Source organism: Rhopalosiphum maidis, chromosome 2, assembly GCF_003676215.2.
Source record: "Rhopalosiphum maidis isolate BTI-1 chromosome 2, ASM367621v3, whole genome shotgun sequence".
Lineage (NCBI taxonomy): Eukaryota > Metazoa > Arthropoda > Insecta > Hemiptera > Aphididae > Rhopalosiphum > Rhopalosiphum maidis.
Window position 1 is genome coordinate 4,670,158 of NC_040878.1, and position 25,557 is coordinate 4,695,714.

At 26.3% G+C, this 25,557-nt stretch overlaps 2 protein-coding genes across 5 annotated transcripts; one reads left to right on the forward strand and one right to left on the reverse strand.

Annotated features, from left to right (window-relative positions):
* Positions 1–1,065: 1,065 nt before the first annotated feature.
* LOC113551770 (gem-associated protein 5) lies at positions 1,066–14,188 on the reverse strand. The gene is given in 22 exon segments (XM_026954241.1): positions 1,066–1,882; positions 1,949–1,973; positions 1,975–2,285; positions 2,363–2,558; positions 2,899–3,123; positions 3,995–4,205; positions 4,277–4,534; positions 4,599–4,755; positions 7,022–7,231; positions 7,937–8,005; positions 8,085–8,262; positions 9,148–9,266; positions 9,326–9,510; positions 9,577–9,703; positions 11,157–11,403; positions 11,468–11,576; positions 11,660–11,821; positions 11,896–12,075; positions 12,201–12,432; positions 12,497–12,734; positions 13,271–13,598; positions 13,891–14,188. Coding segments are annotated over 21 exon segments (4,401 nt in total). The 5' UTR covers positions 13,595–13,598; positions 13,891–14,188; the 3' UTR covers positions 1,066–1,244.
* Positions 14,189–14,810: 622 nt separating this feature from the next.
* On the forward strand, positions 14,811–19,055 carry LOC113551728 (zinc finger protein 2 homolog). 4 transcript variants are annotated; one of them, XM_026954150.1, is made up of 11 exons: positions 14,811–15,067; positions 15,944–16,192; positions 16,269–16,400; positions 16,477–16,553; positions 16,621–16,789; positions 16,859–16,980; positions 17,040–17,196; positions 17,381–17,490; positions 17,546–17,687; positions 17,749–18,397; positions 18,628–19,055. In XM_026954150.1, exons 2-11 carry the CDS (start codon positions 15,955–15,957, stop codon positions 18,800–18,802), a joined length of 1,971 nt encoding a protein of 656 aa, XP_026809951.1. In that variant the 5' UTR covers positions 14,811–15,067; positions 15,944–15,954; the 3' UTR covers positions 18,803–19,055. The 4 variants fall into 4 exon arrangements, with proteins under 4 accessions (XP_026809951.1, XP_026809953.1, XP_026809954.1 ...); XM_026954152.1 differs by lacking the exon at positions 14,811–15,067 and adding an exon at positions 15,263–15,400 and having other exon boundaries at positions 18,628–18,802; XM_026954153.1 differs by lacking the exon at positions 14,811–15,067 and adding an exon at positions 15,270–15,404 and having other exon boundaries at positions 18,628–18,802.
* Positions 19,056–25,557: the final 6,502 nt, after the last annotated feature.

Genomic DNA, 25,557 nt, shown 5'->3' on the forward strand with positions numbered 1-25,557 from the left:
CCGATAAAGACTGAAAATTTAAAAAATACTTCCAACAGTTAGGTATATATAACGTGATATAAGTATACATATATTATATAACTTATTTAATTTACCGTATGCAAAAAAAATATCTCAATTAATATATTATCACAGAATAAATTAAATATATTTCTTTTATTCTGTGGTATAAATGGTAATATTTTATTTTAATTGATTTAATTGGACGTTTAAGTTGTACTTGTATATACTAGATTACTACAATGATCATAGTATTGATTCCTGATTCCGGGCTTTAGTTCGAAACATTCAAAAGTAGTAACTAAATCGAGTAAAAGCCGTGATGTAAATAACTAAAGTATAGTTTAAATGCCGTTGCTGGATAAAATATAGAAAAAATCAACAAATAATATTCAAATTTCATTTATTCTTCAACAGCAATATGAATATCTCAACCATTGCTCAAGAAATTGCAGCCAAGGCATTATTAAACAATCCTTACTAGCTGCAGCCATTGAAGTGATTTTAAAAAGATAAAATATTTACATTTTAAAACACTACATGACTTCATTATTGGAGAGGTTGCACTTAATATTCATTAGTCTATGACTATAATACTGTTTATTCAAAAAAACTGTTCAATAAACACCAAATATTGTGCCTTTAACCCCTTAGATCATATATAAATTAAAGTCATTTAGTATCTTTTTTTTTTTTTTAGTTGCAATCATTGCACTGTAATTTATAATTTATAATTATATTGCACATTGATCATCTTGATGCAACTCCTAACATTTTGCCTAATCATTATATTTTTGTCAAGGTATTAAATAAATAATTATACACTATACAAAATATAACGATAAAATACAAATAAACATTCATGAATCATTAATGTATTATACTCAGCTCATAATAAATGCCAACAAATACTATGACTACAATATAATAATTAAATTACTTAATTTATTTCAAATCTAAATTTAAATTAACAAAATTAATAAATTACTTGATAAATACAACTCAGTCTTAAAATGTAATTATTATTTATAAGATATTTAATTAGCTGTAATTCCAGATAAACAAATTAAAATTTATATTTTTAATTAATTATGTACTTAATATTATTACATGTTATATATATTTATTTAAGTTTTTAAAAACAAATATAAGATAATTGTTAGTTAACTAACAATAAGAAAACAATAGTATCACATAGATTAAATAATAATCATTTTTTTTTATAAGGCAAATGATGCCATTATTTAGTTGTCACATTTTAAATTGATACAAAAATCATAGATAAATGTTTTCAACTCTGCTATAAAGGAAAACGGATCAGGAGAATTAATCCGTTTACTTTCAAATTCAACTACAATTTGTTCAAGTTCTTTCTTCTTTGAGGCTTCAATTTCTAAATGAGCAATATGCTTGACAGGTGACTGATCATTTGAATAATTAAATTTTTCTATTTCTGATTTGATATTTTGATAAAATTGGTATATCTCTTTTTTACATTTTTCGTTTTCCATAACTAACAAATCTTTTGAGTTTGTACAAGAATTTTGTTTTTCCAAATTTGCTTCATTTATTTTTGTTGAATTATCGTTTGTATAAGCTGTATCACAATTTTTATTAGTATTATTATTGAGTAAATTATTTATTTCCTTATTTTGAAGTGATATACAATAACCATTTGATTCTTCTTGATCTTTGCGTGCGCATAAATCATTAACATTAGTACTATTGTCGATATTGCATTCCTTCAAATTTTCAGTTAAAGATTTTATGTCATTGGCTTTTGAAGTTATAATTACTTTACTGTCTAAAAGCTCAGTATTCTCATTCTCTTCTACACTTTTCATTGTCTTAACACATCCAATTAACTTTTCATTGAATGTCCCTAAATTAAAATTAAGTAAAAGTATTAAAATACTAAAAAGAAATAAAATAGAAGATTAACACTTACCATTAGTGTTAGTTGTAGAAGAGCTTAGAAGTCAGTAGTTGATTTATGCGTTCAATTTCTTTTTTAGCTTTAAAATAGTTTAAAGTTTCTACATCCATTATATCATGTATATAGTTATTAAATAATAGTTGAAACTGTTGAGTTAAAATAATAACTTCACTAAAATAGTTATCTTTATCAGTAAAATCTTCATCAATCGGCGAGTCAAGTTTTTTTTTTATACTAGTATACAAAGGTTTCAACCATGAAAAACAAGTATAACATAAATAAGCTCTAATAGATTTTATCAAATCATCATTCAATTCAAAATTTGGATAAGAATCCAATGTTAAAGGTCCTAAAATAATAAATAATAAATTAAAATTAAAATTAAATTAAATGATTCATCGAGATTAGTCAATTATTATTTATTACCTTTAGGAAAAATCCACAATATCAATCTTGAGAGGATCTTATTAAATTTTGAATTAGAATCTATATATACTGTTTCATAGTTATATGCAAGTGCAAAACATTTTATTAAACGCTTTTGAGAATCTATGGTTAATAATCCAGTTTTTTGATATTGTAAGGCTATTAAACATAACTGCCCAGCCAAGAACACAGTAATCTATAAAATAAAATTGTTTTATAAGTAGAATAGTAATAATTATAATTGTTTATGATAAATATATATATATATATATATATATATGTATAAATATAAAACACTCTTTTTTTTTAAAACAAAAATTTATAAAGAAATATTATAATAGGTACTATATAAACATTGGCAAAATTGAAATTGTATTGTAAGCAATCAGTTTCCCAACTATTAAAAAATTCTAAACATTAGTTTTATTTGTGTCAATTTAAATTTGTATACTTGACTATTGCCAGAAATGTAAATATGCCTATGTATTTAAATAAAAAATCAGTGTTACTACATACAAATAAATAATTTACATTACCATTGGCATCAGAAGTGAAGCATCAGAAATAAATTCAGATCCCACAATTTTTAGTAATTTGTCGTAATAATCTGGTTTATACTCCACATGCTCCAAAATATAATTTAAAATTGAATAATTTTCTTCATCTGATACATCACAAATCCAGTTTTTAATTGCTTTATGAGTTACTTTGGGATCTAACTCAAACATTGCTTCATGAACACTAGTCCACATGTTTAAATACTAAAAAAAAAACAAATCAAATTAAAAATAAGAAATGTAGGTATAATTAAACTATTTTATTTTTAAATACTTTTAATATTGAAAAAACTAATTATAAGTATTCATATATAGGGTTACCATACTGTCTATACTTCAGGATTTCAGATCTTTTTAGATTTTACAAGGTAAACAGAAAACAGGGTTATATTGGTACAAAAAGTTTTATCAGGTGTCGTATCAGATTTTTTTGTTACACTAATAAATATATAATATCTAATTTTATTTTTGTTCATATTTTTTCCCTTAACGTCACAACATTATCATTGTTATTGATATAAAATATATAATTTGAGTTTTACTAAATATAGTTCTACTAATATTATTTTTATTTTTGTTAATTTGCTTACATGTAATATCTAGTCCATGGTCTTATCCCCCCCCTAAAATAGAAATTTGGTGTCTAAATTTAATCTAAAAATATTATAGTAGTCCTATATATATATATATATCTTAAGATAGTACTTAATCAAAATTAATTTACATTTATAACAACTAAAAGAAAAATTAAATTAAGATTGTTTAAATTAAAACATTTACAATGCAAATGTATATTATATTTATAAAAACAAGACAAGAAAACTGTTATCTGTTACCACTTCTAAAGCAAACTAAACTTTGCTCCAAAGAGAATACATCAAGCAAAGACCGGTTTTCGTCTGGCAGTATGCATCTCTCACATAACAGCATAGGTAGTGTAGTGACCAGCGGAAGAGGAAAAAAATGCACAGAACTAGTGTATTCTCTTTTGGAACAGAGTATAGCAATTTATTTTACTGTATTAGCACTTTTAACTGCGTTAATAATTAAAACTAAATTAATGAAAATAACATACATTAAGTTTGGGATGATTTTTTAAAAGTTCTTGAGCTTCATTCCATTTATGATGTCTAAAATAATCGGTTTTCAGTATATTAACAACTAAAGATTCTTCCATATCTTCATCTATATACTTAGCTAACTTGGCAGCTAAAGACAATTCTTTAGTTTGTTTAATTTTTATAAGGCATGAAATAGTATTTCGCACATCTCCAATACTCAGATAACTGAAAAATAATTTCATAAACAGTATAAATAAATACAATAGCTAATATTAGGTTCATAATAATATTCTAACCAATGGGCAGCTTCTTTAGGATGTCCATGAAGAACATTATATTCAGCCCACTTTTTAGTTATTTCCAAAATGATCTCATCATTTTGCTTATCTTGACTCTTAACCACTGCCAAAGCTTCGCGAAACAAATTATTTTTTAATAACAACATAGCAGCTTCATTAAATTTTTTTATAGCTACTAAATATGTTGATGCTTTAGTAACTTCTCCGATATCTTCTAGTTGACCCGCATATACATCACACATTTTTGTCCATAATCTAAACATAAATATTAAAATTTAATATTAAAATGTTTATCTATCTAGAAATGTACAACACATACTCATAACTAACACTTGGAGCAACTGCTATCATCCAATCATTAATAGTTTTTGTCGCAATTGCTTCCTTAAAATAACCTTCCAAGTTTTGACCCCATATACTTATATTGTTCATACAAGGAATCATTTGATTTGAAGATTTTTTTTTTAATGCAGAATCTACACAAAATTATTAATTATTAATTAATAATAAAGTTATTTAAATTTGTTTTTGTTATGAATAAGATCTTAAACATCTAGAATTCATAATATTTAAACACATATGACAGATATGGTATGTAATTTATAATACAAGTTAAAGTCAAAAATGTTTTTACTTAATCAAGATAATATAATTAGAAAGTATTATCCAAACTAACTAAATAAATAATAATATATAGTTAACATTTTTATTAATAATTAATTGTCTTCAAAAAAAAATGAGCAGCACATGCATAGTACGACATATATATAAATTATATAATATAATGTATTATGCTAAGCAATGTACCATTTACTATCAACATTAACAATAATGAATAAACTACAAAGCATACTATAATTATATTTTAAATTTTGGTTTCACAGTTGTTACCTCAAAATGCCTATTATTCCGGTAGATACACTGTGTAGTATAGTAGGATAATCCTCTAGGTTTTTACACAATCAGTACAACTTAAATGTATATATTTTTAATTTTTTTAATAACGTTTACTTTTGATGTATATTTTGACCCATATTTGGGTAGTCATAGTATTTTAGCCATGTTGAACATCAATTATTCTAATATTGAATGAGACATTTTAAATTTAATATTAAATTTTTTATTACTATTATTATTGTTAACATTACTATACTTCATTAACTAATTGAATACAAATTATACTATTGAACCATTTATTTTTAGACTCCTCGAGGTTAACTGTAGTATTTAAAAATAAATCTATCTTTGCATGCAATAGAATGAAATAACAGAAACAACTAATGAATAATGATATAAGGTTTTTAATTATGTTTAAAAATGAATATAGAAAACAAGAATTAATTAATTGAATGATGTATGATTATTATTATTATTATTTAATAATTGTAAAGTATACTTATATATAAAATAATTAAATATTAATTAAAAATTAAATGTAAGAAATCTACTATTTATCTAGAAAATTGTAGATAAAAAACAATTTATCTATAGAAATAAATCTCATATTAATATCTTTATTTTAGAGCCATAGATGATAGGTAAAATGATTTGAATAACATTTTTATAAATAAATTGTACTATATAGACTATATTTTATAATCAATGATATTATTATATATATATAAAAAAAATACAAGTTGTACTACACATGCTAGTACTGGGATTTGGGAGGTTTTAAAATTTTAAATGTTTCAATAAATATCTTATTTAGATATTTTATAGCTCAAAAACATCTTAAATTCCAAAGTAATCAGTCAAGAAATTGAATCATTCTCATAAGAATCAATGAACACGAGGTATATCAAAATTATGTAGGGTAAAAAAATTAATTAGTTGTATAAATTATATATCTGCAATACAATTTTATTTTGATACTAAATACTAAAATAACCTTAGATGGAAATTGATTTTTACCAAATTTAATCAGACCCAACCCCTTAATACAGAGACTCTCAACCTTTTTTTCTTATTGATAAAGTATATATTTATTTTATATGTATAGAATTTTATTTTACTAGGAATTACAAAATGATGATAATATTAGTATTTAATGCACGAAAAAAATTAAATTAAATATGTACAATTATTATAGGTTATTTCAAAGAGACTGTTGGTAATGTTTTGAACGGACAATGGCATCAATATCGGCCTCCATATTGGTAACTTTAAGTCTTTGAATCGCTTTCTATGTTTAATCTATTTCTATATTTATTTTTTTGTGTACAATAAGTGGGAAAATGTATTTTCGCACGGATATGTTGATATTAAAGAAATTAGAAACCGTAAAGCTTTTATATCCAATTTTTTTTTATAAAGGGATATTTTCTTTGCGTACCATTAGTGGTACATGTACTACAGGTTGAAAAGCACTGCCTTAATATATCAAAGTCAAAAAATCGCTTTCCTATATTAATCTAATTTAAATGCAAAGTAACATTATTGAGAATAGATGTCTACTACCTGACATTATTTTTATGAAACATAATATCCATATATTAAATATTAGTAGTTTGTACTAAATTAGTACAATGATGAGTTTTTTGCACTTAAAATGTGTGCTTATTAATTTTATTACAATGTTTTATTTACTATAACTTCTTGATTGAATTAATGATTGAACAAGTTAGTTTAATTTTCATGAAGGAAAGAAAATTTAAAAATACACTTGGTTTCATTTTAATTTCAAAAAATTATAGGTGTATTGTGTATATCATTTTAAGTATGAATAATTTCTTAACTTACATTCATCCGCTAAAAACTTTTTTATTTCAGTAGTTGAACCAAAAAATGCCAAATAATTTATCTCCTCATCTGTAGACACATTATTTTTGTACTTAGAATCGATGAATTTATCTACTGCTTTTTCTAAATGTTTTCCAATAAAAAGTTCATAACTTGATAATGGAAACTGTTGAATTTTATTTGAATGCTCTTTGCTTAATTCTGTAGTTCCTATAAAAATCAAGTTTTAATAAAATTTAACAAAGGTCCTTAAATATTTTATTATGTATACTTCAAACATAAATGGCAAATCAAACATATACAGAATAGAAATGAACTAGTAAAAATTTCAAAATGGTAAATATAAATTTGGTAAAATATTATAATTTTCAATTTATCTATATTTTAATGTATACCATAACATGATCTACAGCATACTATTGGTACATAAAATAAGAAAGTTTTAATAAATAAAATCTAGCAAAATGTACCTATGTTTTTATAATCTTATGACTCCATTCCAAATGAGAATAACCAGATCGCACTCAGATTTACATCTCCTACTAAACATATTCTAGCATGTCCTGTGTTAAAAGACAAGTTTGTAAAATATACCATTGTGTTGGGGAAATGTTGCCTTACATGACAAGGTAAATTAGGTCTCGGATGTAGCTCTTGAAGCAAGTCATGATGCACAGAAAGTGGTTATTTTATTTTTAAATGTAATACAAGTATAGATTAATTACAAGATTATACCTAACATACATTTTTAGATGTAAGAGATCAGATCGTTTTATTTCCCAAATTATAGAATTCATGAACATTCAAGAAATCTCCTGTATTTTCAAGAAGATTATATAAAACACTAACAACAACTCTAAAATGTGTACTATTAGGTTAAAAATACAAAAAAATATATATTAACTATATAAATACCAGTTTTAGAATTTTCTGCAACTTTTGTAACAATTTTTTCTTTAACAATATTAGGAGTATCTTGATTTTCTAAAACATTAAAAATATTGTAAATTTGATAGTTCAATACTAGTAAACAATAATAAATATTTATAAACATTTGTTTTACTTTTGAACTCTGTTGTGTAGTTGTGTAAATCTTTTGACATTCGCCATGAATGAATAGAGTGATCAGCAGAACCAGTAAATACTATATCAGCATCACAAGGTGAGAATATACCACACAATACAGTACATAAATGTTTTGAATAAACTCCAATAAGTGTACATTTTTCCACATTCCATACCTGAAATGACAAATAAAAATAATACCAAAGTTACCCATCAACATTTTTAATTTTAACAAACCAAATATTAAATTTAGTATGATATTTGTAGTAAATAAATTTCATAACAACAGTATATAAAAACAGGACAACCAAAACTTTAATTTTAGGTTTGAAAAACAACGATTTGTACGAAAAGATCAACTTTTTATACATCAATTGGCAAATAATATTTACTCTTCATAATACTGTTTAATTAATATTATCTTTATAATAATTTATTTAGTGTTGTTTTAAACTTTTATTTTTAAATATAAATTAATTTTAGTTTTTTTTAATTTAACATGCCCCTATTTTTTGTTTTAGTATTTTAGTCAAATCATATTCTTTAATAAAAAAAATGTCATGATTATGGCAACTCATTTTATACTTATTTGTATTCATAATATATGCAATCTTAAAGTTTAATCTGCTTATTAAAAAAAATAGTAAAAATATTACTAAAATCATAGAAAATAATACAAACTATTAAAAGTTAAATTATCATACAAAATTGTATTCAAAGTCTCAGCAGCAATAATATTAATTATAAGTAACAATGATAAATACATAAGAGTATGAGACCATGTTTTAATCCATCAACATATTATTATATTTTAATTATCCTTAAAATTGCCTATATCAAATCCTTAAAAAACACTTATGATTCTATGATGAAATTCTAAAATTAATTTACTACAACAATAGATAATCTAAGTACTTATTGTAAATTATTTTATTATTAATATTATGTAATTTTTTGACATTGATATATGTCATTTTTTTATGACAAAGTTTATAGTTTTCATTGTTAATTAAAAATTTCATTAATTTAAATATAAAATAATAGGTCAAAAATTAACATACTTTTGCAGTAAAATCATTTGAACAACTCAAAAGTATTAAATTATGATGAGGACTCCATGCTAACTCATTAATTTTTTCTTTGTGTCCTTTAAATTCAACAACTAATGAAGGTTCACAATCTGAAAAAATTAAAATTAATAATACTTAGTTTAAATTTAAATTGTGAATAAATAGGTACCCTCATTAAATTTATGGACTCTAATGCAGTGGGAACTTGATGCAAAATAATTTTTATACTTAGACTCTTCACTATAGTCAGAAGTTACATGTGTTGGATGCCAAATAATACACTCAACAGATTGATCATGGCCACTTACTACATATTTAAGTTTTAATGTGTTTCCATCTAATAAATAAATACTCCTATAATAAATTAAAAAAGTAAAAAACAAATTGGTAATAAATTTACTTTAATCATATAAAAATTACCCATTGGAATTTCCTATTGCAACTACATCATAATTTGGTTTCCAAGCCATTTCAATACGTTTAACAGGTGTCGATAGTTTATCTTCAATTTCATTAAATTGAGTAAATTCATTTAGATTAAATGGATCTAAAATATATGATACATGATATATTATTTAAATTCGAAACATTTACTAATATATATACAAATAATTGTATTAGACTAAGAGGACACCACACACCCACAAATTATTTATGAAAAATAAGGAGTATAAGACAAGTCACAGTAGGAAAACTATAATAGTATACAATATAAAAATATAAAATCTCTTTGCTGTATAGTAAGGGTCAATTTTAATAATCATTCGGCAGGTTACTGTGATAAATGTGTTAAATTTGAACTCGATGATAAATTATTGCATATGAATAAAATTCTAAACAGAGACTATCTGTCGCCTATTGTCAATAATATAATATGATATAAACTATAAATAAGGAATAACATACAATTAATCTAAATGTAATGAAAGTCAGTGCGTAATGTGTATATAAATTATAAAATATAATATTAATATAAGTTTAAGTTCTCAAGAAAAATATTTTTGAATTACAACAAAATAACTAAAACTGTTTTTCTTTGTTTAGGTATATAATTTAATCCAAATTTAAATTTAAAATGTGTATATAAAAAAATTGTGTTAACATATATTAGTTCTCAAATGAAATACTTATAAAAACTTTGTTGGTCTTTGAAAAGAAAAAATTTCCAATTCCTATAAATAGTTTAGTCAAAATATTTCTAAAATTTAATCAAGTATCTACAGATATTCGTTTTTGAGTTATATCAATGATTATTTTGAAAAGTACTAAAAATGATTCCCTAAATAAATTTAACTTTCTACCAGAAACCATCAAAAGATTAAAATAAAAGCAATTTTACTGTCTCAAAAGGTAACTATACTTCACTGATAAGAATCTAAAAGTTATTTATGTTGAAAAAATATAAAATTAACATTCTTAATACAATAACAAAAAAATAGTAGATAGATAAAATTATTTCCTTATATTGTGTTTGCATTTGAATTCATAGCTATATACCTGTAGTCTGTGACCTTAAGTAGCTCATTTTCAATCAAAAATGTTTTTCTTTATTATTTTGAAATACAAAATTACAAACAATGGAACTGATATGAGACCACTCATAGATTAATTTTAATTAGTAGTTAAAAGTATTTAACATTTATAATTGCCTATATTAATCCCCTTAAAAAGAAGGTTGTGTGTACACAATTAATCACGCATCTTTCAGAATATACTTACATTGTATCTATTTTACGTTTGAAATAATATATTTTACTCTATTTTTAACATTAGAGTAAATCCATCATCAAATTTAAAGGTAAAAATAGGCCCCATGTGGCTTTCTATATTTTTATATTTTTATTTTAAGGCAAGTTACAAGCAGTTTTAAATTATAAATATAGACAATAATTGTGGATATGGCGTTCTCTTGGCAAAACAAAGTTAAAATTTTTAATACTTTTTTAAGACAATGTTATATTTATGTTTACACTTGATATTATATTTATAATACAATTTACCTTTCCAAAGATTCATATCATTATAAATTATAATTTTTCCACTACCAACTGCATATAGAGCAAGTGGTGCATCATTAACTGTCTTTGTATTTGGAAATGGTGCCCAACATAACCGGTAAATTGGATTAGCAAGTACAGTTTTTAATAAATTAACATTATGTCTTTTTTTGGTTAAATTAAAAACCCCAACACGTCCATCTCCTGTACCATACGCTAGCAAACCTTCATCTTGTGGATGAAATGCTAACTAAAGAAAAATTATAAAATTATATTAAAATATTAAACATTATTCAATAATCTGTTTAACTCACTGATAACACTTTTGAGTCTACGGAATGACTCAATGTGATTAACTCCAATTGACGTTTATTAGATACATTCCAATAATAAATTCTTCCATCACCAAGACCAAATGCAAAGCTTATTTTTATTAAAAAATAAATCCAAAATATATTTAATTACGTCATGAAATAATATAAATAATATGTTTTTTGCATACTTACTCAGCTGAATTAACTGGGGAAAGTGCAAAACAATAAACAAAACCACCAAGTGTTGGTATTTCCAATGGTGATTCGGGAGTTTCTTCTCTATTATTAAGTAAGCGAGTTCGAATTAATTTTCTGCCCATACATGATGACCATAAATATGGTTTAGCTAATTCCCTAATTTACAAAAAATATCACTGATTACACAAATTAAACAATTTTTATTTAAAAAATATTGTATATATATGTACCGAGGGCATGCTATAGAAAAAATTATATCCTTGTGGGTATCACTTATCAAAGTCACTATTGGTTCAGATATCATATCTGGTTTAATTTCTACTTTAAGAATTTCTCCAAAACCAGATGTAACAATAAGAATTGTTGGTTTTATCCAATTAACACAACTCCAAATTAAATTATTTTTATTTCTGAAAATAATATAAAATATTCACAGTATAATTATGATTAATAATCAACAATTTTATTTATATTTAAATATGTAAATAAAAACAAAAATATAGTATAGAAAATTGTATTATAATATAATATATACTTGAAAGGAGTTTTTCTCAGTGGTCTCATAGGTAATGCGACTGTAGTTTCATTAAACATGTCTAAACCAGCACGGCTTATACATAAACCAGTTCTATCACAGGCTATTGATGCTAGTAATAAAGGTTCAGTAGATTGATCAGAACTAAATGGACTATAAGGAACTGGACACCAAGCCAAAGAATTTATATTTCTTTCATGGTAGTGCAATTTATGTAATAATTGGCCTTCGCCTAAAATATGAAAACTTTAACTTTCTAAACACTTTTTGAATCATTTATTATTATATATTCATACCAGTTAAGTCATAGACAAATAGATGACCATTTTTACATCCTATAGCAATTAAATTCTTTTTATGAGGACAAGCAGCTAATGTTAAAGGTGTGGCTTTAACATCTAACGTATAATTACGCATTGTTAATGCTTGAATATCCCACTTGTGTAAAGTCCCAGCATCCGACAATGCTACAACTGTTAAACATCCATACAACCATGTAACATCCAATAGAGTTATGTTCTTATTCTTTTTATTCTAAAAGAGAAAAAAAAATGAACTAAATATATGAAAAATTTGTTTAACTCTATTTAGAAATGGTAAAACAATTTTATTTTATAAATAATAATATAAAAAAAGTATATCCAAATGAAAATTAAACACAAATATATCTAAAAATGTTCTTTTTTTTATTTTTTGACAATATTCATGCATGTATGATGCTGCGACATAATTTTAAACACTAAAATATTATTATTTTTTACTGAAACTAGCCTTAATTATATAACAATTTTAGATGTTGTTCAATGAAGCATTAGGAAAAATGTAATTGTAAGTCAAAATAAAACATACTATTACTGTTGTAAGAAAATATTTCAATTATATGATATGCAATATGAAAATACAGTTTATTTTAATGTGCTAATTCTGCATCAAAGTAAAAATCATTATAACTTAAAAACAAAATGTAACTAAATATTTTTTATTACAGTTTAAATTTAAAATAACTATATTAATTAACATTAAAATAAAACTATAATTAATTAACTTGAAAATTAAAGAAAACAACTTACTCCAAATGAATGTATGAGATCACAAACCATGTTTTTTACTTTCCAAATGTAAATATTAACTTCATCTATACAAGCCAAATAGTGAGCATTTTCAAAAAAATCTGTTTTAGGAGAAAATGATACTGCTCCAATACGGCCACAACCCATTTTTGTATTTAGTCTAAGACGATTATATCTTAAATCATAGACACTATTACCATCTAAACCATTAACTAATACAACAATAGATCTTGAGCCATATGCAATTAAATTTCCAGTATCATCCATAGCCATGATATTAGATTTATACCAGTTCATTGACTGGGTAATCTCAAAAGTATTCATGATCCTAAAATAACAACAGTGACAATGTAAACAATTTTGTTAAAAGTATAGATGCATTTATTAGATTTAAATATAAAAACATAAAAGAGGTAGAATTGATTCAATCCATTTTTTCATTAGTTTTCACTTTGTACACAAATTGAGAATTTAAATACATTTAAAACGTAGGAACTTATTGCTTAAAAATAATTTTTCAATAGATGTTTTGTCATATTGTAGGCAAATAGGCAATCGGGGATATATTATATTATACATGTTATAAAAATATGAAAATAAACAAGACAATATTTACAAACCTTCAATGAATTGCCCGCGGATTGAATAAAAAAAACTACGAATAAGCGTTTAAACTATATTAAAAGGCAGTATTTTTTACAGTTTAGCACAAGAGCAACGAACTTTTGACGCACGTGATAAAATTTATATATGTATATAAACTGTAGGACGATACGACTTCAATCCGATTGTAACCTTATCGTTTAAATAATAACACTTTATAGTATCATTAATTTCATCAAGAATATTGACCCTAAATAGTAAATAATAGATTCTAAGTTATATTAACTTGTAACTTACGAAAACAAATGAGTAACAATATTGAATAATTCGACAATTATTATTTATTATTAATATTTTTATATTATTATCATTATTTAACAATAATTTTAAACCGGTCAGTGTTTATGATAACGATGATCGTTATCAAAAACAAAAGGAGTGTAGCAACACGCTTAATTCGACCGCAAAGTGTTGCCAGTTATTTTATTCTACGGCAACCACACTGTTAGCATAGACCATTGACATATGGTACATATGGTATTATAGCAAATATACAATGTATATAAATATTTATGGTGAATAATGTTTTTTGTATATTATATCTATAGAAGTCTGGTCGTGTGGACTATATAGACTGTGCCGTTGCGGTCACTCGTCAACCGACTGGTACGGATGCGAACTGCGGAGGACGGGGAGCGACCGAACGAAATCAGTGAAGGACAGCGACATAAATAATAGAAAGTACGGCTGCAAGTAAGCAATAACTTGCGAGACCTCTTACAAGACGCAACTCGTTTTAGAGTTTTTAGACATTAGACTTTCAGTTTAACCGTCGACCGCCAGTGACGGGGACAGCCTGTTGCCTGTAGCTATCGCGGTGAATACGCGATTACGGATGCCGCACGCACGATAATTACCGGGCCGAGCACGGTAATTTAGCGCGGGGCACGGCCAAGCGTTACGTTGCCGCATCTGCCATTTGCGCCTGGCACCTTTTGTTCAGTGCGCCATTTTGCTCTCGTGTGACGCCTGTGTTGACGACTGTACGCCGTTTAAGGGGCTCGCCGCTCGATCAACATTCAACAGTGTGCGCCGCCGACTACCCGTCTGGAAATCCGATTGCATTTCCGTTCCCGTGTCCGTCGGACAATTTTCAGTACGCAGCAGACGTTTCGCACTGACAGGACGCGAAAGGTGAGTTGTTTATAGTTCATTTTCAATATTTTAGGTAATCGTTAAGTCACGGACGGTACGTTACGACATCGGGTATCGGTTAACGTTGTCGATTTACGTGTGTGTGTATGCAATTAGGCGTACACGCACTCACGCACGTACTCGTCAACGTATTTTTTTTTTTTAGGCCTATCGTATAGGCAACGTACGTCGCTGCCGATGACGTGACACACAGTCCAAGGCACCCGTGTCTGATATGTTGCGTTTCGATATACCGTAAAATAATTAAAAAATCGTTTTTGCCTAGCAGAAATTTACATTAGCACAGTTATCGAATCTGGTTTTACGTTTCGCGTAGGTACCGTGTTTTGATTATTATTAATGTTTTCAGTATTGTTTGACTAAACTGAATGAATTTTGGTTTTTGACTTGCCTGCAATAATTTGGGTGCGGTAGGTAGGTAACGATTGAACAAGTCTACATAATATTCTTAGGCGTCGTATTCGTAGTTTACTTCAAGGAATCCAACAAAGGAAACTATTATTTTCTTTTAATAAATTATTTTATAACTTATTTTTAATAGGTATGATAAAATATACAATTTGTGTCTTTCACTTATAATCCTAATAGGAACGTAATGTACATTATGTATAATTCTTACTTTTTGAGCTTCATTATATGGATTTAAATAAGTTATTGGTTTTTACATTTTTTTATTATTACCAAGTAATTTGTCCAAACCATGTAATAGTAAATTATATAAAATAAGAATAGGTACAAGTGTTATTTTTTAACCAAATACCTACTATTTATATTTTTCAAACAAACATTCTTTTGTTATTCTAAAACAGTTTGATTAGTTGTGATTTAATAATTTTAATATTTTATTTTTTAAAGATATTCGAAATATGGAAACAGCACCAAGAAAACGTGGTCGTCCACGAACCGTTAAAGTGGAAAAACGCAGCCCAGAACCTGAAGATTTAGAAGCAATATTACAAGATATAGATGATGAAGCTATTGAAGATTATGATTACATACCAAATGGTGTAGCTGACTATGAAGTTATCAAAAATAAAAAAAATATCAACAATAATGAAGATGTGTATGACTTTGATGTAGAAAAGGAAGATGGCCCTGGCATAAGTAATTAAAAAAATTCTTTCATTATGGAAATTAATCTAAATAATTGAATTAATCATTATTTTTATTATGTTTAAAGTAAAAGCAGAAATAATCCCTGAACCTGAAACGCTGGAACATGCTTGTGATATATGTCCAAGAACATTCAAAACCCTCCCTGGTTTAAAAAGACATAAAACATCACATGATCGCAAACCTCAAGAAACCCCTGGTAATTTAAAAATATTTATTATTTTAATGTTATATCAGTTATTTTAATAATATATTTGTTTTTATAATTTTATTAGTTGTAAATGATGATTCAATGAAAAAAGAAATGAATAGCTGTGACTGTTGTGGTGAAGATTTAGCTACTGCTCATACGGTTTGAAAAACATAATAAAATGATTATTTTTAAATTTTAAATGATTGTAATATTGACTATATTTCAGATTGGTGATTTTGAATGTTATGATTGTGGTAACTTTTTCAAATTAAAAGTTAATATGGAGCGCCATCAGTTAATGGTACATTGTTATGATGATGTTTTAAACTGTCCTACTTGTGAATTCAGTTGTACTGATAAAGAAACATTATCCCAACATTTGTACTCTCATGCAGGTAAATAATTTATTTATTTTTATTATTATTGTTAAATTAATTAATTTAAAATGTATTAATTGTTTTTAGGAACTTTAAAACCTTATTCATGTCCCGTTTGCTTCACATCATTTAGTAGGAAATATCATCTTGTACGTCATAATATGCAAACTGGTTGCGATGGTTCAGAAAAACCCAAATTTCCGTGTCAAGTAAATTAAATTTATTTATTCATTGTGAACATTTTTAACTTAAAGCGAATTGATTTAAGGTTTGTGGAAAAGTTTTCAACCGAAAAGATAATTTAAGGGAACATTTGCGTGCTCATGCTGGCCAAACTAAAAAGAAGCGTACTTATAATTGTGAATATTGTAATAAGGAATTTGTTGGGTCTGCATTATTGACAGTTCATAGAAGAAGTCATTTAGGTAAATTTAAATACTTTTTATTATTTTTAATATTATCTACAATTCTTATTTTCTGTATATGTTTATGCTAACATCAATACTGTAGGATTTCAATTAAAGGTAATTGTTTATCAATGTGTGGTGTGTGACAAATAAAGATACATTACGTGATTTGTAATAAATAAATACTATATTTTGTACGTAGGTTACAGACCATATCAATGTGATTTATGCCCTAAACGTTTTCCATCCAGTGGAGCCATGAAGAAACATCGTAGAATTCACACTGGTGAACGTCCATATGAATGTCAACAAGTAAGTATTTATTTATTTTATGTAAGATATTATTCTAATTTTAAAATTGTTATAGTGTTTTGCTAAATTTGCGGCTAAAGAAACTTTAAACCGTCATATCAAAACACATACTGCTCTTAAACCACATTCATGCGAGTTCTGTGGCAAAACTTTTATACAAATTTCACAATTGCGTGCTCATTTATTCCATCACACGGGTATATAAAGTAAAAACTAGTCGTTGAAATTTTAAGTTATAATTTTAAATAAAAATTTCAGGTGAAAATGGTTTTACATGTGATATTTGCGGCAAATCCTTTAATCGTCGTTCTCGCTTAACTCTGCATACTAGATATGTACATGAAGGGGCAGAACCATTTATGTGCACTGTATGCAATAAAGCTTTATTGCGAAAGGAAGATGTACAAAGACATCATATTGTTCATTCTGGTGTCAAAGCTCATGCGTGTCCTATTTGTGAAAAACGGTTTGCGATGAAATCTTCTTTAAAAATTCACTTATTAACACATACTAAAGAGCCTCCACGAGCATGTGATGAATGTGGCCGTGCATTTATTCGTCAAGATTGTTTATTACGTCATATGCGCTCTAAACATAGAGATATGTTGGCTGAAATAATGGCTGATGCTGAAAAGAAAAAACTGGAAGCTCAGTTATTGGGAGTAGTGAAAAAAGATAATGATAACCAAAATATTACTGACGAAATTGATAATAATAGAGAGGACGATGATGAAAGTATTGATGAATTAGAAGATAATGGGTCAATCACAAGTGAAGAATCCAATCAAAACAACACTTTGGCAGAATCACTAATGGAATTGCTAACTGTATTAGTAGATGAAAGTACACTTAAAGAGTTTGGTTGGCCAGGAACAACAGTTGATCATTTAATTGAATCTGTGATAAAGTATGTCAATTTTTGCACTTACATTTTTAAGTTAACATATAGTAACCTAGATAATTTTAAATGCTTAGAGGTCTAAATTAGTTTTATAATTATTATTTATTTATTTATGCACTGCTTTTCTAAGCTTTTTTTTTTTTACTCTAAATAAAAGCTTGTTTGCTAAAATAAGTTTTAACTACTTAGTTCACTATTTAAATAGCATTTTTATATTTATAATAATTTTATTTTAGGAGATGTGGTCACACTCCTGTAGCTGCTGAAGAGGCTTCATACATGGCCAGACTTAGGGATAATTCAAAACAATTATTTTCAATTATTATTGACGATTCAGCTATTCAAACACTACTCAGCAATCAAACAATTGAAGAAGTTATTGAACATGTGTTAAAATTGGCTAAAGCGTAGTTTAAAATTTGATCATATTCATATTGTTCTTAATTATCGTCCATTTTTACTAGGTTGTTATGACTTATTTTACAAAGGTATGACTATATTTTTATAAATGTTTAAATTTAGGCTAGACAGCTATAATTTTTTTTAATATTATCAGTTACTTTAAGTAAATATTTTATTTCGTTAATGTTTAATATTAGCATAATATGTCAGTTTCCTGTTTTTTTTTTATTAATTACCAAGGGTTATAATATTAAGTAATTTATAATTAATATTTCTGATAAAATGCACCTTATTTTTGTAAAAATAATAACTATTATGGAATTATTATTTTTATTTTATTTTGGTATTTAAATTTATTTTACTTATTTTTAATTTAGATTACAGTTTTAGTTATGATATTCTTATAAAAATTAGGTGTATGGAATGGATTGAATTAAATAAATAATACTTATTTATAATATATAATTCATGTGTTAAATATTTTTTTTATGTATTCATCATATTAAATCCTTATTGATTCATTAGAGTTGCATAAACTGTTTTATAGGTATTCTTTGGCAATCAATTTAAGCTCAGGTTTTTAGCCAATTGCTCTTCTGCTAGTTGAAAAATTTACTTGGTTTATAATGAAATTTAGCAAACGTAACTGTTTCTATTGTATATACCTATTTATTTAACCATACTATGAATTTATGGTTGTTAACTTATATACTAAACCAACTCTTTATTATGGACTATGATAAAGTCAAAAATTAAGACCTTTGTATTCTGTTGTTGACGTTCTTCTCAGTCGAAAAAAATTTATACTATAAACTTCACTTACTAAAAATATTGAAAACAGATTTATATGGTGAGAAAGTGACTTACGAATCTCGAGGTTTGGTCATGTAAATTTGTGATAATCAGTGCTAAATACGTATTAGCACAGAATTTAATTCTTGTATAAACTTTTTGTTTGGTGAGGCTAGAGAAGCGTTTCTCATTCTCCAATTTTGTTCATAATCTAAAAAGCTACTAGCTACCGCTGGTCTAACTCCATTATCTAGACCTTTTGAATACTACATGTCAAAAATTACATATTTTTTTTTCGAGCGTGTCATGAAAAATATTAATCTATTATATATATATTTTATTCAATATTGTAAAAAAAAATATTGTAATTTTATTGTATGATTAGTGTATTAATATGAAAAAAGTTTAGTTTAGGCGGGTACATAATATTACATACCTACTAAACACAATGTTATCTATATATTATATAAAACAGTAAGCTGATTGATCTATCAATGCACAGCTCAAACCATTGGATAGATTAGACTGAAATTTGGCATACAGATAGCTATCATGGCATAGGCATCCACTAAGAAAGGATTCTTCGAAATTTTGATTTTAAAGGGTTGAAGTCGGTAAGAATAATTTTTACATTTAATTTGTATATCTATATTCATATAATAATAACAATAGCAGTCGACCGATTACGGGAATATGGTACGGCACGGCGGCCAGAGGGTTTCCATCTACCTGTAATCTGACCTTTTTTTATGTGTGTATTTTATCAGTGTGTAGATATGAATTGTTCTGTGACTATATTATTATTTATGAGTTGTATAGAAAACACCAACTAGCTCAATTATACAAATTGCGTATATTAATCTTACTTTACAGCGATTTCGGGGTATTATCCCAGAAAATTTGTGCACAGTTGTAATTACGGTTCAGAAATTAATATCAAAAATTTATCCAGATATTGCTCATATTCATGATAAGCTTATGGAATGGTTGTGTGAACGTGCTATACTCACTCCAAAAAATGACCAAGCGATGGCTATCAATGATACACTGCTGATGTCTTTTGAAGGGTAAGTAAAAGTATATACTTCGATAGATACGGTGGTCAACATAGACGATGGCACTTATTATCCGGTTGAATTTCTAAATTAATTGAAACCCCCGGGTATGCTATTTCATAAGCTTATTCTGCGTCTGGACACACCAATTATGTTGTTGCGAAATTTGAAACCGCACCTAAACTGTGCAATGGGACCAGGCTTAAAGTCAAAGCTTTACATCGCAATATAGTAGAAGCCACAATTTTAACTGAATGTGCGAAAGAGGAAACTGTTTGTACCACGAGTCCCTTTAATTCCGAATGGTCTTTCATTCGAATTAAAACGATTACAGTTTCCCCTCAAAGTCTGTTTTGCTATGACTATAAACAAGTCCCAAGGCCAAACTCTCAAATTTTCAGGAATAGATTTGCGAGAAAACTTTTTCACATGGGCGGATCTACGTAGCTTGCTCACGCGTAAGCTCACCCAGTAGCTTGGTGATTTTGTCGCCTACTAATAGATCAGCGAAGAACATTGTCTACAAAGAAATTTTGTAGATAACATTTTGAAAAACTATTGGTAAAACATTTATTTTGAACCTGCACTGCTAAAATGTATCGTGAACAAAGCTACAACTTATAGAATAGGTTATGATAATAATTATTATCTTAAAAACTAAATTAATATGTATAAAATATTATTTCAACAATCTTAATTAATTTAAATTTCAATAGATTAAACAAAATTTAATCTTGCCAGGTTACATACATTTATATACTTAAACAAGGAAACGACGGGTAATTCAGCTAGTATATTATAAATTATTATTTTATCTACAGATAAAATTGGATAATCGTTATTGACCGATAAAAGCCGTATACTCAAAATATTACCTATTATATGTAGAAAAATATTTTAATTTTTCACGTGCCCTCAAAATCTTTGTGCATGCATTGGATTTGCCCTCCCTGATCTAGACTATACATATTGACCGTCGTCAGTACTGTTAAATGATAATATTAATCGTATCTAACTGAAGTTCAAATTTATTATTTTAGCTATAAATTATAATTTAGTATTTATAATTATGAATCTTTGGAATTTATTGAATAGTGAAAAAGATGCCGTTGAGTTCTTTCAAGAGAAGGGTTTACTTCCAATACTCCGTCAATATAAAAATGGTCATAAAAAAAATTAGAAATACATCAGGAAAAACAAAGTTTTTTGGAAATGCAATATTAATAAGGCATGTCAACGTTAAAGAAATATGCGTATTGGCAATTGGTTTGAAAATAGTCATTTGCTTTTTTTTAATAATACTTCGTTTTATATATTGCTAGAGTGCAGAAATGACCTCCATTAAATTTTGTAAACAGCATTTGAATATGAATCATGGCATTATATTAATTATATAAATGACAAATTCGTGTTAGTCGAGACTTTGAGGAGGTAATCGAGATAATGGAATTGAGACTCGTGCGGTTGACGGGATAACGGAAAACTACTTCTAAAAGAATGCACATTTTGAGATAGTCGTGTGAATACATGCTATTTGAAACCTAATTATTTACATAAGAAATTGTAATATTTTGAATGTTGATTGGCGGGGAAATATACGTCATTTTCAAAGTAGCTTTTAGTTAAGACTAAGACTAAAAATATAAAAACAGTACCTTTTTATTATATATTATGTATATTATTTTTATTGAAGTATAATTTGTCTTATAGCTACAATGAACATTTTTATTTGCATTCCAAAATATAAAGTACAGTAAACTTTCTATCCAATTAAAATGATAGGAGTCGTGGAAGACAAGGGCGTAGCATGACTGCGCCTGTCCGCTTTGACGATGAAACATATATGTTCTCTTTTAAAAAATAAAGTTGGTATTACCACAGAATAATCCTTAAATGTTGAGAAAAATCTAAGCACTCCAAAATATCGTCTTTAATTACATTTAAAAATTCAAAAAATCAGTATTTGAATAATTGCATAATTGATCATTTAAGCATAAAAATGGGGTAAACTTGCTTAAGAAATCACATTTTGTAGTGATACTTATAACAACAATACAATATGAACAAACAAATAATAGTACACGAAACATATTTTCATACTAATAATTTTATACAAAACATTATTGATATTTCTCAATTTCTCAAATATTTTTCCCAATGAAATCGAAAAATCAATAGACTGTTATTGGAACTGCCGCCCTGCCGGTCATTTTTCTCCTCACCCATCTGTGCACAATATAATGTTTATAGCTACAAACAGCAAGTTATATATTTTTTAAGGATCTATTAGGTATTTAGGTCCTTGGCTACACGGGCCCTATAATATTTACTTGCACACCCACCAATATACTAAGTTGTGGCACTGAATATATAGTATTAATAGTGTCATGTACAATATGTACATACCTATCAGTATTTTAGAATTAGTTAACATATTTTAAACATTCCATTGTGTATAATAGTTAATAATTTCAAAATATATTTTGTTAATCAATATTCAACTAGATTATTTTATTATTTGCCCAAACAGTATTTTTTTTTTTATGTACTAGAAATATTAAAAACAAATTAATTGTATATACGTAGGTATAGTGTGGAAATAACATAAAATTCACAACTTTTATTACTAGCTTGACATTTATAATGAGAAATGCTAAAGCAGTCTTGTGTAAATTGGATAGGTATAGCTAGAATGATGTGATGGTATTATGTGTATAATTATATGGTCATAAAAATGAGTAAATAAAGAAAAAGTAATAATATTTTTTTCCACTTGCATTCAACATAACTTATATTAACTGAAAAATCGATTAAATATTTAAATACATTATATATATACATATTATTGTTTAATATTGTAATGACATGATGTTTCTAAGTTATTTCTTTCTATGTCATATTGTCATGTGTCAACATTAAAAAAAATGTATATGATAATTTATAATATTTATATATGTCCCAACGACGATGATATCGAATAAATAAAATATAAATATATAGGCATACGTTCGTTTTTGAAGTCGTTGTTCGCTCAATGCCAACTCCATTTTTATTCTCTTACGCATAAGCTTTATAATTTTTCTACAATTTATTTAAAAGTTGTTAACATATAAATTATAGTAATGCAAATAACAAAAATAGTGTTGTTCACAAAAATCTTCAAAAATCTTTTTCAAAATTGTTTACAGCTTTCCTGCTGTAACTTAGACACTTAGTATTAAGGCTATACATGATGATTGAGAAATGTGAACAACTCTATATACCTGTTATAGAAATATATTTAAATATAAAAATTAAGATTATACGTGTAAAAAAATATATTCAATTTTCAAATTTTAACATTGTTATAGCAATGGCATGCTGATGAAGGTTACGATTATGTACGACATCATTTTTTTTCGATTTTAATCTTCGGTCAGGTTCTTAATCTTAGAACTTGGTGGAATACTGCTGTACTAGTTTACTAGTCTGTGTATGAAAAGGTAGAAAACATTGTATTTGTCATGGAGGTATTGTGGGTATGAGATATTCGTCTGACTCGTCCAAATCATATTGCAACCCCTTAAGTGTTGATTTTATTATTTAAATCCTCCTTACGCATGGACATTGCATATACAAATTATTAACTGAAAATTTAATATTAATAAAAAAATATATAATAAATGTATTTTTATTTACAATTATGATACATAAATTAAGATTTAGGATTTAATACAGTCATAACCTAAAGCTTTATAATTTTTCGCTTTCGCATATCATATACTCGCCTGTACTAATCCACCCTATAAACCTATAATAGTATAATATCGTATCTAATCATATCGCATTTTTTCTTTAACAATATAGCTATATAATATAGCTTATCAAAGTCTTCGAGCAATTATAGTTTAATTGATACATATTTCATAATATATTGTCTGGATTACTTTATTAATATGTTCCATTTAACAAATTTTATTTTACTCGTAATAATTAGTTACAATTATATTATTTACATAATCTAAAATCTGAAATGTATAAAACAAATTTATTTAGACACCTTTTTCGTTTTGCCACGATATAGAACTAACTGTTGAATTAAAAAAAAAATTATACATTTCTCTGACTCCAAAGTTTCTCGACGAGCAATTTAAAAAAAACATAATATATTATTATTTGGTATTGGCTGACGGGTCGTCTTCGTTTAAAATATTTTTTTTATAAACAATAATTCATAATTGAATTCAAATTTAAAACATCTATTTCAGTGAGACCCATTCGACATTTATGCATGTTGTACAGAAAAGTCATACCAACGCACCCGCCCATATTTTTTGTATTCCTTACTAACTTACTACTTATACTTATATTGGAAAATAATAATGATATTGCACAGTAACTAAAAAATAGGGTTATAAAGATTGAGTGATTCGTTTCCACAGGTTTACGCGTTTTTTTAAATTTAATAAATATTTTTTTTTTTTATAATAAGTAGAAATGATGAAATATTAATGAAATAAGATTAAATAAATTAGCTATATTTCAGAGTTCAGACAGAAGACTTGACAGAAGAAGCAATCAAATTACGGAGCTTTGTAACATGCCGACATGGAAGTTTAGTCAATATCCAGTAAGTCACTATACCGAGTTAGATTAAGCACCTTCTGAAGTCACCAAGAATAGTGGGACCAAAAATCGATTAGTCAGAAAATCAAAATATATCTGTACCCAGTACTCAGCCCAAAAACATATATATCTACGTTAATAATAATAATAATAATAAACATGCGTTATTGTAAAATAATTACATTCATTGCTCCGCTCAGAATCTATAGCATGTAATTCCTGCTTAAACTCCGAAAATAAGTTATAGTATTATGCAATATAATATTGAAAAAAATAATATAGGTACATAAATTTATTCTTCAAAACATCAGT